This window comes from Gobius niger (assembly GCF_951799975.1).
Source record: "Gobius niger genome assembly, chromosome: 4".
Lineage (NCBI taxonomy): Eukaryota > Metazoa > Chordata > Actinopteri > Gobiiformes > Gobiidae > Gobius > Gobius niger.
This window is the reverse complement of record NC_136855.1, coordinates 11,408,550-11,423,423: the sequence shown is the minus strand read 5'-3', so window position 1 is coordinate 11,423,423 and position 14,874 is coordinate 11,408,550. Positions and strand designations below refer to the sequence as shown.

Sequence of the window (14,874 nt, the reverse complement as noted above, 5' to 3'; positions counted from 1 at the left end):
CATAACTTTCCTAATATATTTGTAGCATACAAATTCTTTACGGGGACAAGTTTATCGGCACATTTCCCAACTTGCAGGGTCACTTTTCAGGGTCACTTTCACAAAAATTATGGAAAAATAGTTCATTAAATTGATTTGTTTTAGAAATTGATGCACGCTGTTTTCCCCACAACATTTGAGTTTACAATATACTAAAGGAGGACAAACTAATTTTCATTCCATTTCTAGAAGTAAAATCAGATAAAGCTCCTTTAAGGACTTTTTGTGTCATCAAAAAGCTTGTCCAATAAAAGGAACCTTGGCTCACAGGACCCACCCTCATGACCTGTGTCCTGTGTCAAGTGTTCTTTTTTATTTATCATGTGCTTAAATTCCTAGGGAAAAAAGAAAAGTGTTTAAATGTATGGGCGCTGATATAAGCTCTTCCCAGTGGGTGCCCAGTCCAAAATAAAAATAAAAAGGTTGGTAGGGATCGATCTCTCAGCCTCATGGATGGGAGCCCTGCACTCTACCTATGGAGCTGACATAGGGGAATAAAACTGGCGGCCTGTGAAGTATCCAGCGTGGTCATGCTTGGCTATGATTTCTCAATGCGCTCTGTGATCGTTTGTGTGGTCTGCTTCTACTATTTGGACCTGGTTAGTACTTGGATGGAAGACCAACTGGGAAGACCAGGTTATCCGTTTGCCCGGAAAAGGCAAGGAAAGGAAAAGGCCACCGTTTTTAAATACTGAGATAATGGGTTCTTACCTTAGCTTAGACGAGTTGATGTGTAGCTGTCTGGTCTTCACACGTGCACTCAGTCACATAAACAGAGCACAGACGCCGTTAGCATAGCCTCTCCTCTTCTCATCTATGGTTCCAAAGAGAGGTGAAGTTAGCAGCGACCAAGCTCGTTTTCCATGTTTAAATATGGTTTCATGAGCCTGTACACAAGTGTAATCACACAAAATAGGGAAAACGTGGAAAAGCTTGGTTGCTTCTAACTTCACCTCCGTTTGGATCCACCAGACCAGACAGGTCCACATCAACCCGTCTAAGCTCAGGCAAGAACATATCTCAGTATTTAACAACGGTGGCCTATTCCTTTAAACTGCACTTCATTCCATTGAAATTGTGAAATGAAAACAATTATATATACACATAAAAAAGAGCAGTAAGCGACTGCAGTGCTAGTGTTGTTTGATCAGGACCACCCAGTGCCTATTGTGCATGTTTTGGGTTGATGCAGCCACACGTTTTCAAATGTATAACACTATTCACTTTTACTGCATTCATTTTAAAGCCAGTATCTGTGCTTTAAACTCCACGGAATTGCGTACAGGATATACAGTAAAGGGAAAGAATTTTGAACATATATCTTTTCTTTGTTACCGCTGAATCTCTTGGTATTGTTCTTAGTCCCGTATGTGTTGGGTGAGGCTGTGTCTGAGAAGAGATTTTCAAAAAGCAAACTACACGTGTGCCCTTCAATGCCACACCTAAGATAATGTGATGGGTAAAGCAAACATCGCCGCCAAAGACAAAGAGTAAAGTGGATTCAATTCAATTTTTTCTTAGCTTTAAGTCAACATTTCAATGTTCTTGGCAATCTGGGTGAACTAGAAAACCCTTTTTTAACTATGTAAAAATCAATCGCAAAACAACTGATAATGCAGTAGAAATTAGGTTTAATTTCTTTCATTCTTTATTAAAAAACAGCCTAAATTAGTCAAGTATCGAACACACAATTTCAAGATTTCTTTTGTTCATTGGCCTTCATTATTTCATGTTGTGTACTTCCTGTTACTCATTAATTGCACCTTATGTTTCTTGCTCTTTAGGCAATTGCAGTCGTTTTTTAAAAGTGCTACATAAATAAAGCTGACGTTGACATTTTATAAACGATCAAATCTACTTTGCAGCTTAAACAGGGCCCGCAGCCAATTGATTTAATATCTCTTTTAATTCACCCTATAGCTCGATTCAGGTCAGAGGCGGCTCACCACAAAGCTGGCACAGATGTCCCCAACCTGGGCGGATCCGTACACAATTTTGGCAGAAGCACAACATGAGGGCGTCAAGTGGTGACAGACGACATGAGTGTTATAAAACACAAAAAGGAGGGGCCCGCGGAGGCGAAACTCGGTCACTCCTTAAATTACAGCCTTAAAAAGGACAGAAATCATAATGGTACGAGGGCTCACAAACTTTTTAAACCATGTAATGTATGTGGAAATGTTTGGATTTCAATGTTAAAAAAAAGACTATCTAGTATGTCCAGTTTACAGTGGGGGTCTTGGATTGTTTGCAAGGTCGAATTTGGCCCCTGGACCTGACGTTGCCTACCCGCGCTATGGACTAACTTAAACCCTTGAAAAGTGAGCACCAAAACGGCAAAAATAAAAAAAATAGTCTACCTGACAACTTTGAAAACGTCCATAACAGGTGCTCTGATTGTAAAAAACTAAACAAACAAACACAGCCATTGTCCACATTGTATTAATCGAGTGTCCAGGGGAGTCAAAGGTCAATAGCGCCTTTGGATTTGAACTTCTTGGCCGATCGCTCGCTCGCTCGCTGCTCGATTCTGCTCCCGTAAATGTGCGACACGAAGCCGTTCACTTCGATCTCAAACACGCTGTTCCTCTTTGGGATCACTGTGAACAAAGCAGAAAGTAAAGCACTAAACTGTACTGTTTTCACACTCACTTAGCGGTTCACATTGTAACTGGTTAAAAGGGCACAACCTTTCAGCTCGTTCTTTTGGGTGATGACTTTGAAGACATGTTTGAACTCTTGAATCAAAATCCCGGTCAGACCGACGTACGAGGCACATTTGGACCGAACCACTGAAATTGAACAAAGCAATGAGTTATTATTTATTACAAGCAACAAATCGTGGAATCAAGTATCATTTGACTTTACACTTTGACTTTGTCTCCAGCAACAAATCTCACCTCATGTGCCAATAAAAGGGTTCTTGTTAATAAATGTCATTAACCTCTTAGGCTTAATAGAGTTTGGTGGTATTTGATTTTTTATTGGTAAACTATACTGGTTAAAATGTTCCCCTTGATAAGAATTTGTCTCGTACCGGTGTATATGATAACTCACGTGCAGGAAGTAAACAAAGTGGAGCACAGGCCGAGAGGGAACGCTGCGGAGGGTAGCTGATCCAAGCGTCGTCAACTTTGACACAGCCTTTTTTTAAACTGTCTGTGACCATTTTTGAAAACAGGGCGAGAAACGAATATTGTGCGACCCTTTTCCCCCCCTCTGAGTGCATTTCCTCCAGTTCGGCTTGACCCAAATCTAAAAGATTTCGACGATCCTACAGCCTAAAGGCCAGAGTAACCCCTCATTGAAAGCGTTTTTTTCTCATTTTTGTTAGTTTATTTTCAGTCAAATCATGAAAAACTGAACACTGAAACAATGACAGAAAAGGGGTTTGGTCAAGCCTATTATTATATATATATATATATATATATTTTAAAGCATTTAAAGCTGTTGAGTTTTTGAAGATATCATTCAGACTATTCCATACATTTACTCCTCTGACTCAGACACATCTGGCTTTGGTGTTTGTTCCAAATATACTTTTCTGATAAATGTGAGTTCCTCTTAGATTGTAGCCAGTCTCTCTGGGTTTGAACCTTTCTCGAATACATTCAGGAAGCTTATGGTTATGAACCTTATACATAACAACAGCTGTGCTAAGATCAACTAAGTCGTTTAGTTTTAGTATTTTTGATTTGTTGGGGCATCTGCATAGCTGACTATTCTGACCAAATAAAAATGGGTTGGATTGTACTTTTATAATTATTTCCCCAAAGTACCACACCATAATTTAGGTATGGAAGAATGAGAGCATTGGATAATAAATGGAGTGATTTTTGTTGCTTTCGTCTCTTTTTTTGTCTGTTATTCGTAGGCTTTTTGTCATCTTTTTGTTGCTTTCTTGACGCTTTTTATGTTGCTTTTTCATCACTTTTCAATTGTGTTTTTGTCGCTCTTTTATTGCTATTTTTGTTATATTTTATCCTCGTTTTCGTCACTATTTTGAGGCTTTTTCCCGGAGGCTTTTAGATTTAGGTAATTCTGCTCTCTGTGTGCAGGTAAGTCCCACGCCTCAAAAAAAGCCATCTGATCGGGGCAGGCGTCTTGTCTTCTTTGGGGTCTAGATCCCAAACACAAATGCTTAGTCTAATCTCGCCTTTTACACGAGATAACAACAAACAATCCAAGTCCGCGGCAAAGCGTAAGTACAGAAACCTGAAACTACGATGTCAATGTTCCAGCAGCTTGGAGAGCTTGATTGTGAAAGACTCAGACAGAAGAACATGTGGATATTCTGTATCACTACCACAGCAGCAGCAGCAGGTTTAGGCCTTTTACAGAGCACTGACCAGCACATTCAGACATGACTAAAGGAATATGTTTAAGGGAAACTTAAGTAAAAATCAGTGCAATAGGTAATAAATTCAAGGAGATGGTGGAGGTGCCATACTCGCGTCGTATTATGATTTATCGCCATTATCGTGATATTGTTTTTGCTCATATCGCCCAAACCTAAGTTTTATTACTTCAAACTCCAACACTACCTAAACCTGACAAGAGCATGACCTGAAACCTTGGAAGAATGGTACCCACTGTGACTATTAGCATGATCCTCTTTTGATTGACCAAAGACTCACCTTTAATCATGGCGCCGTGGAAATCTGCCTTTAAAAGTTTCGACTGAACCAGCTGTGGGTTTCTGTGGATGACAAAAGTAAAATTAAATGACAAGTTCAAACCATTTGGAAGTTATGACTTTATTATTACGTTGTGGGCTGCAGGCCGTTGCACAGGTCTATGATGTACTGTTTCCAGAGTTCATGAAGAGGGAGGAAGAGCTCATACCTGGACAACAAAAACATATATAAATACAAGCACGTACTTTAGTCAGCTCCTTCAAATGAGCAGCTAAATAGAGATGGCGTGCGCTGCAATGCCGTACTTCTGGTGCTCGGGCTTGATGTCGAAGATCTTCAAGGCTCTCTTCTGTTTGGCGTTGAGCCCTTTGGCCTTCTTTCTCTTGGACTTGTCCTTCTTGGGGCGGCTGTAGCCCAGGATCACGGCCTTGTGGGTCAGCATCTCCTTCGTGTCCAGATTCGAGTCCTGCCGCAGACTCCTCCTCAGGAACGAGCGGGTGAACGCCTCGGCTCTCGACTTCGGGGGAGGCTGGAAGTAAATCAAAGTCAAAGATTCAGGCCAAAGCATTGTCATGTTGCAAACTGGTCATACGGGACGACTCAGATTCTTGAGAAAAGCCCTGTTTGGTCCAATTTTGACTGAGTAGTAAATGTTTAACCCCTTAACCTCTAACCTCACCGCCTCCAGTTTTGCCCCAAAGCAAAATATCTAAAATGCTTCTTGACCTGAGAGCTACTGAATTATAGGCCAGAGTAACACCTCATTTGAAAGCCCACAAAACTGATTTAAAGCAGAACTAAGTAACTCCAGTAAGGAAGTGAAACTATAAACATCACAAATATGGCCAAACTACAGAAAACTGGGTACAACCTTTATCAAAATCTTAAATATAATCGTGTTAACTATGTTTAAAGCAGTACGAAGCAACTCTTGCCCCTAGAGGACATAAGCGCAACTGCAGGTGTCGTAGCAAGTTGCGATTTTATTTATTTTATTTATTTATTTTATTAATTGTCCTTGAGAGTAAATACTACGCTGACAAAAAAGACAAAGAAAGAGAGGGATATTGTACATCCAATTACACAATGGAAAACTTTTTGTGTGTGTAAATGTTGTTTAAGTGGCGCTAGCCCACAGTTAGCTTTGCCCGTTAGCCTGCTAGCTTCTTCTTCATGATTGCATTAGTGTTTATTGGGGCCTCCGGGTCAGAGCAGGGAAAGCTGCAAGTGTGGTTTTCTGGCCAGGGGAAGATGAAAGACCCCCCAATCATCCCATCAATTATCCCCAGAGGGACTCCGGATTTATCAAGGTAAAATAGCTACTTAGTTATTCGTTTCTTTTTTGTTGCGTTGATGATGAACGTGGTGACAACACAACCAAAAAAGGACAAAAACATGACAATTCTAACGAGGAAGAAGCTTAGATGAGTTTTGTCGGTTTGTGCAGTCCAGAAGCTTTTAAATTTGGGTAAAGCTGAACTGGAGAAAATGAGGTTATGGTCTACATACATAAATGAAGGTTATAAACCTGACTTTGGCACATTGATGTTGCCCTCCGTTGGCAGCAGGGGGGAATTATCAATGGATAGAACAAAATTCAAGCCACCATTTTAAGAAAACTGCATGCTAACAAATGTATAAACACCTTGATGAACATTGTACAGCTCAGAACGACTTGTTTTTCAAAGTTCTATCTATTACACAATCCAATGAAATGAAAACTCCTACTCCAGGCCTGTTTTCATGAGGGAATCTTGGTGAAAAGCTTGAAAACATGAATTTTGCACGACAAGTCCGCTTTGAATTAGAGAAAACTACAATGTTGTGTGTTCACCGACCTGCACTCCCAGCACTCCCGTCAGCTCCTGAGGGATTGGCTGATTCAGAGCCGCTTCTGAAAGTGAATAAAAGCATTAACATAACATTAACCAATCTTAGCAACTGATAAACTGGGATTGGTTTGTTTGAAGAAAAACTCAAATGAACGTAAAAAAAAATCACAGAAAATAAGAAATAAAGATATAATAGCAAATAGTACGGTTATAACATTAGCATCAAAAGCTGTTTGTGTTGTTGATCGAGTCTCGGGATATCTTTGGGACTTTATTTTATTTGTATTTCCTGCTGCCTTCAGATTCCCCTGATCTGACACACCAAACACAATACTTTTGCTCAGACTTACTGGTAAAGCATCAACTTGTCAGTAGATCATTAATTTTCACAACAAATTCCCAAACTCTGCTGTCACAGTTTTCATTCCAGAACTCAGGTTTGCGGTTTGTCTGAAGTCAACAGCCAATAAGGTGCTATTACCACTAGTCATTGTTGATCTTGCCTATTGGTAAAAGTGCCGCCTCATTTCCTTGTGAGAACTGTGTCTGGTAAAGGATATAAAACATAATAATTTCCTTATCTGACCAAAACCAATTAAATGGGTACAAAATACACTAAGCAGTATTGACAAAACTAGGTTCCATTATGAACGAAAATGGAATAAAACAGGACAAAATCAAGGCTACAAGACTTCACTCAGGTAATTAAAGCAATGTAGGACAAAAGCAAGGACCCCGAAAGACAAAACAAAACCAATGTATGCACAAAATTACGAAAAGGTTATTAAGAATTCAAAGCAAATACTTTTTTTTTTTTGAATGGTGTGAAGTCCTCAAATCAAAATGGCAGCCAACAAGATAAAATCAAGCCCCCTCCAAAATAAGAAGGTCACATGCTCTAATGTTTTGTTGTACCATCTTAGATCTTGTATTGATGATGGGAGAGTGTGACCACATCGCAAAGCCTTCTCCAGCATATCCCAAGATTCTCAATGGGGTTAAGGGAAAAGGATGTGTCTAAACCACTCTTTCACAAAGTGAGCCCGATGAACCCTGGCATTGTCATCTTAGAATATGCCATCAGGGAAGAAGACATTGATGGAATAACCTGGTCATTCATGTTGCTGAACCTAGAACTGGCCAACTGCAGCAGATCCAGGTCAGAACTACAGGTCGGCCGATGTATCGGGCCGATATATTGCTGATGAAAGCCGATATCTCCAGGACCAAAAGAGACTTCCCGTTTTTTGCATTGGAAAAAGCAGTCAGGGCTTTAAAACAAGTCCTCCCACAAATAGGCCTGAGAGGAACAGAGAAACTTCACGATGAAAATTGGTTCGCTGGTTTGACTTCAGACGGCAAAGGCTTCACTAAACCTCAGTCAATATGGAAATGCTGTACATCATTCTGAAGCACAGAACCTGGAGAATTCAATGGCTGAGTTAGTAAACCTCCTGTATTTTTGATTACCGCACAAAATGCCATGGCTAGCAACAGTATGCTAATGCTAACGACAGAATGCTAATGAATCACCTAAAGAAACACAATAAAATTGGCCACTGCTGGAGTGGCCAAGTACAGGATTTGGAAAGATCGGCCAAAAATATCGGCCGTGCATATCGGCATCAGCCAATAAAAATTCTTGTAACTACAGTTTGTCTGACGGCATTGAACCTGTCAAATAAATAAATACATATTTGATATTCATATATGAAACAGATTTACGGTTCAGGAATTGAACCTTCTAACTGTGACGCTAGAGCGCCAACCACTCATCCAACATCCTGTAAACGTCTGGGATACACAAAGACGAAGTTACCTTTATCATTGCTCATTCATTTTATTGCATCATCTTATTTTACTTGCACTGAAGAAAAGACAGTCTAAACTACGGGTGTGTCGGCTTTAGTGACAGCAGCTTGTACTTTATGACAGCAGCAAATTAAAGCGAAGAGCCCCGGGGACGTAGAGGATAATGAGACCGTCCTCCCATTATGCCAAACCCAGAAGGCCGTCCTTCCGGTGAACAGACAAACTGAACCGCTCCGACCGGCTGAGCGCACATGGCCTTCCCGGACAGACACCAACACAAGACATGCCGCAACTAATGTTTTCAAAACGCACAGGCAGGGGTCAAGAACAAGCACTTAAAAGGTTAAAGTCAAGCGCTTTCACATGACAAGGCTGCTAAAACTGTCTGCACCCGTGGGCACAATCGATCACCCCCTCTCAATATATTCATACAAGGGCAAGGCGGGTGAAGTGACTCGACCAGAAACACAAAACAGGCTGCAGATGAGCCATCATTCTTTCGATCGGTGTCTCAGAGTCTCTGTGGCCTCGACATGGATTTCCCTGCTGCCATTTTGTGGAAACCGCAGATTATAAACGGCAAATACCGATAATGAATTTACCATAAGCTCACTGGTTTCTGTCAAATTCTATTCTAAATCAATTTTTTGTTTTGTTTATTACAGCTAAAATGACGGACATCTTTTATCAGAAGATCAAGCAATGCCTCTCCCTGAGATAAAAGCTTCAGAAAACAGCGCACCTCCCTCCGCAATCGCGACACGTCAAAACGTGATTACAAAACACAAAATGGGGCCAACAGGAAAACAATCTGTTTTGAAGAATCGAGATAAATTCTGCACAAAAGCAACGGTGCTCAAACAATGCAATTCATCAAAAAGCTGTAAAAGAAAATGATTGACTAGCAGCACATTTTCATGGTTTGCAAAAATGTCTGAATCATTCCTCTTCTTCTTCGTCAGTTTTCTCCAGTTTTAATGGTAGTTTTACAAAATGCATGTGACAATTTTATGAAGAAACCTTGAAGAAAGTTCATATAAGCACAAATGAACAAAAAAAAAGGTCAAACAAGGAAAAACTAGCTACAAATGTTACAAAAATCTTACAGCTGAGTTGAATTGTTCTGGTAGAACTGACACTGAAACCTTATTGACGTAAGGTCTCGCATGCTGTTGCTCATCATTAAAGCCATGCTGTTGCTCGTGGAACGTGCCTGATGGATGATGTGTAGACAATGTGTGTCAGCATTTGCTAAAACGCTTTTCGAAGGTAATTCTAGCCTGTACCCATTACAACGAAGACAGGACATGTTGAAACCACACAACCACAACCTCGTAGCTGCAGTGTTGTCATTTCCTGCGGATTTCTAATGAAATAGCATCGCAAAACAATGACCAGTCGTTATTTGAACTCCTTTTCTCTCTCTCTTTTTTTTATTTTTTGCAATATAGATTAATTTTGTAAGCACAACAAAAAGGTTTGCAGGATGTGCTGTAACTGGTTTAAAAAGGCATTAAACCTGAACTGAACTTGGATTGCCTTAACATGCAAACGAGGACACAAGCACAAGAGTCCCTATGCAACATGCCATTCCTCATTTGAAAGCTAAGACCTTCTCGAATAGGCTCTGTGCACAGAATGTGTTTGGCTAACTTCCTTTTGGCCAACGAAGGGTAAAGACTAGTTCCCATCCACATTGTAATATAAACTGAAAATAAAATAAGCTTTAGAACAGAAGACAGAAGAAAACCCGATTATTATAAAGATTTGTTAAGATGGTGGAGCTATTTCACAATTTATTAGCCCTTAAATTAACGTTAGCGTTTAGCTTCAGGGCTAAAACACTTACAGTTATGTCATGAACACAGACGTCTCCTCCAGTGAAGGATTTACATCCTGGGATGTTGTGAATGTGATTATCCAACAGCTGCTTGTTTTCTAATATTTAAACATATACAGTATTTATTTCAGTGAGACATGGCAAACTCTCCATAGGAATAAAACACAGACAGGAAACAGTTGTTACTCTTGGACGTTAGCATCATGTGGCTATGAAGCCTGTTCTGTCATTGAGCTTCAGCGACTGGGGACCAGCACTAACACTTCAGTGGAGACGGCACAGGTTCAGAGACTGAAATGTCCAAGGTTCAAACCTTGTTAACTGTGCATTATTTTAATTTCAGTGATCTCCCGCAAAGAAAACATTTAAGATGTAAGAGAAGAGTAGAGACAATTCAGTAAATCATCTGAGATGAGACTCAAACCCACAAGTCTGAGGATAAAGCACTTCATCTCTCGACTATCGGCTGCACATTGTGCTTTCTCTTCAAACATATGAAGTATTTATCTCATGGATAACTTTTGTGATTTTTTATACCAACAAAATATGTTTTGTCTTTTATTTACAGTAACGATCAAAAGTTTGGGGTCACTTAAAATGTCCTTATTTTTGAAAGAAAATAACTGCTTTTCAATGAGGATAACATTAAATGAATCAGAAATACCGTCTTGACATTGTTAATGTTGTGAATGCCTATTCTAGCTGGAAACAGGTGATTTTTAATGGAATACCTAAATAAGTGAGCGGAGGCGCATTTCGGCAACCATCGCTCCAGTGTTCGAATGGTACATTGTGTTAGTTAATCGTGTTAAAGGGTAATTGATGATTAGAAAACCCTCATGCAATTATGCTAGCACTGCTGAAAACTGTTGTGCTGATTAGAAAAGCTTTAGAACTGGCCTGGGTGACCCCACACTTTGTAACTGTAGAGTATGCTTTTTAATCTTTGTCATTGTGACATTAGTAGCCTTTTCAGATAACATTTATCAGATTATGTTGTTTACATGTCTCTTCAATAATGTGACAACTCCAGAAATCGATCATAATCAGATTGTCAGCATCATCATCACACATACACACACTTCTCTCTGGCAACCTGAATGTAAGCAGCTCATTCTGCTTTCTAACCGGACAATTACCAAAAAACACAAAACAATAAACATAAACAACTAGTGAATGTGAACTTATTTTGTAAATGAATTAATCCATATACAGTTTCAGAAAAAACAATGTCATGTTTATATCTTTGGTCTTCCTTTAGGCCTCCTGTTTTCTAGCAATTTTAACAATAATAATAATAGTAAAAATGCATCAGTTTTATGTAGCACTTTTTTTTCTGCACACTCAAAGACGCTTTACATTGCATTGTTCATTCACTCCATACTTGGAGTGAATGTAGCCACAGCTGCCTTGGGGTAGATTGACGGAGGCGAGGCAACCAGTCTGCGCCATCGGCCCCTCCGACCACCACCAACCACTCACTACATTCAACCAGGCCAGACCTGGGCAAAGTACGGCCCGCGGGCCACATCCGGCCCGCGAGATGATTCAGTCCGGCCCATAACTTGTAGGGCATAAATTCATAAGCATGTCAAAAAAAAAAGTAAGTCTCTAGCTCATTCCTGTGCGGAGTTATGATTTTTTTTTTTTTATTACCAGAATGCTCACTCCAGCCACTAGGGGGCAGATTAAATAAGAATAAAAGTAAAGAATTCCACAGGTGTCCAGCAAAGGGCACTGGCATAATAAGATATAAGGATATAAACAACACATTGTGTGACTTGCAAGTGGGATATGGACAGTCTGCCCCTGGGCAGCTGTGGCTACAATAGTAGCTTACTACCACGGAGTGCGGAGTGAATGAATATTGACTACAATGTAGCAGAGACTTGTGACACAGGCTTGTGAAGTGCAATAAGTGTAAGCCGTTTTTATGAGGCCACAGTCCTGCCAGGCTCATCATTATAGATTTATTGAAAAAAAGTCCTCAATGTATTTTCCCAATCAAAACATTTTTTTTATTTTGGAGCTTTTGTTTATGGACCCGGCGACACACTCCCCATATATTATACTTATGTCCCGATATAAGTTTGAGTTATTGTTGGTGCGGCCCTCCGACTCAATTCAGGCTCCTCATGTGGCCCCTTATGAAAATGAATTGCCCACCCCTGAACCAGGCTTTCTGGGTCCCAAACGGTCTCCCATCCATGCACTGCCAGGCCCTGCTTAGCTTCCGAGCTCTGACGGGATCAGGCAGAGCAGTTAGCGTCGTGGCATCAGCATCCTGTGAGCCTGTCCAAATCATCTCTATCTGAACAGACTTTATTTCTATGACATATAACACCAGATGAGGCCCCTCTGATGTACACTGATCTAACTATGAACAAAAGACAGTTTGAAATTAAATGCAAAACAATTGCCCACAGAAAGCTATTTGTGACATTGTAACATTTACATCTGGATTGCAGTTCGTTGATTCCTCAGATCAATGACAATAATAACATAACTTATTTATTCTTCTGTTGCTGAGTTTTATTTTTTGAGTAAACTAAATTTGGGAGAGCGATGCAATGCCTACATTACAGAGACAAGCAAACTAATAAGCCAGAACATGGTGATTTCTAACTCTACTCACCAGCCATTTCACGTGTATCCTCGCGCACAGGCTGAGACGCCGAGACGAAACCCTTACTTGATTCAGAAATAGTCTAAATGCAGTGCAATCTGCAAAATGTCACATGTTAAGGCTAAACTGACATTTATTTACATTCCCATGCTGGATTTTGCAGGCACTTCCTGGTTTTCTTCTTCTGTTGTTTATATTGTACCGCTGTTGCCCCCTGGTGGACACTACACTCAAATACGTGCCTCAAAAGCAATCTGTCCAAAAAATGTATTCAAATGCAGCCATTGACGCTTCTATGGGGATTTTTGTTGACATAAAATTAAAATTATGAGCGATACTGTAAAGTTTCTTGTAAACAATGGAGAAATTACTTTATTAATTACTTTTATTTATTATAATGACATTAGGCTGTACTGTAATGGCAGAAACTTGTATGTGCACAAATGTATTTAATTTTTTACATACAATATTTCCACCAGTATCTTAAACTACTGTGCAAAATTTCATAACTCAGCACTGACACTCATTTGCTTTCAGTTTGCGGTGTGACATCATCTGTATACCCTCTTCAAAAATACCCAACAGAGAAAGACTTTTCAAATGTTTATTAAAAAACTCTCATTGCATTTTATTTACACATCAAGTTACAAAAATACAGTAGAGTGGCAATGACATAAACAACACTTTGTAAAGGCTCTTCTTTTGCTTTTTGCATTTACAAAAATATATTTGATTTCATTTTTAGAACATACAGTAACATGCCTTTTCACCGTTAAATAAAACATGTTCAGATTTATTCATCAAAGTTAAATAAGACAGTGTTTCCCATATACAAAAAAAAAGAAAGCGTTGTATGGCAGCAAATTAATTCATGTGCCCTTGAAACTCGAGTTCAAATCAATTATTTTTTATTCGAAGCCACAAACAGGTTATGAGGGTGAAGTGAGTTGACCCAGTTATGTTAATGACGCCTATACCAGCCTCGGTTTGCCTCAGTGAAGCAAGATGAGGTCCTTATAAGGTTTAAGGTTATATAATCTTACAGGAAAGCGAGCATAAAGTCCAGGCTATGAGCTTTTTCTATCATCCCCATCAATTTTAAAGGTTGTTTGTCAGTAACTTTTTCTTCGTGTTTACCTTTTGTATTAAAGATTTGCTTCATCGATACAATTGGCAACATGTACATAGATTTCCAAACCCTGTAATTCAACAGTCAATATTCAGAGTTTGCCGTCAGTTTGGGAAAATTCACACCAAACAAGCCTTTCAGTGGCAGCTCTCGTTTAAGAATAATGAAATCTTTGTTTGATTGATCGGCCAATTACAGCAATGACTGTGTGCTGTTATGAGCCATAAAACTAAAGACATACTTAGGCTGTAATAATGCTGTAATTTTCAAAGCAACAAATTAAAAAACACACAAGGTTTTTACTGTGCATTTGGTGCTCCTTGCTGTACTGCATGCTGTACTGTATGTACATGTGATCACATCATGTGTCACAAAGTTCTCTGTACAAACATAGCAGAGATGCTTTGCTCATATAGACAGCTCTCCAGCTTGCATTTTTGGGAACTCAAGGAATCATTTGCTGGAAAGGATTTTGAAACCTGTTGCAGCAGCGGTTCAAATGCATTCTTTGGTTGAATACATGGACAACAATTGTGCAGTGATGACAGGCAAGATATTTGCTAAATGTCTGCACTGTTGTGGAAAAAAAATCTACCTGCAATATTTATTTGCAACTGTGATTAGATTTGCCATTTCCACGAGCAATGACACAAGAGAGAAAACAGAAATGTTTGCAAATAATAAGGCATTGTCAAGTCTTTGCAATTTAATAACTGCAACCATTCAAAATGCATTTTCCATTTGATTGTGATTAACTTTGCAGGACCGATAACAGAGAAGTTTTGTCCATATAGACAGTCCTTAAGCTTGTATTGAAAAGGAATTAAAGTTTTTAAATGCTTCAAAAGGATTTGAAGAATTGTAACAACTGTAAACAACATCTACAGTGGTGGTTCTGAGCTTTGCAGCAGAAGCTTCAACTCATTCTGGGCAAAAAGAATTAATACAGATGAATTTGT

The 14,874-nt window shown here is 39.5% G+C and overlaps 1 protein-coding gene across 1 annotated transcript; it reads right to left on the bottom strand.

The window, feature by feature from the left end:
- Positions 1 to 2,246: 2,246 nt before the first annotated feature.
- Positions 2,247 to 12,954, bottom strand: pop4 (POP4 homolog, ribonuclease P/MRP subunit). Its single transcript, XM_079555052.1, has 7 exons — positions 12,796 to 12,954; positions 6,515 to 6,570; positions 4,982 to 5,205; positions 4,807 to 4,884; positions 4,677 to 4,738; positions 2,730 to 2,831; positions 2,247 to 2,639 (listed from the first exon to the last, which is right to left on the bottom strand). Exons 1-7 carry the CDS (start codon positions 12,800 to 12,802, stop codon positions 2,503 to 2,505), a joined length of 666 nt encoding a protein of 221 aa, XP_079411178.1. The 5' UTR covers positions 12,803 to 12,954; the 3' UTR covers positions 2,247 to 2,502.
- Positions 12,955 to 14,874: the final 1,920 nt, after the last annotated feature.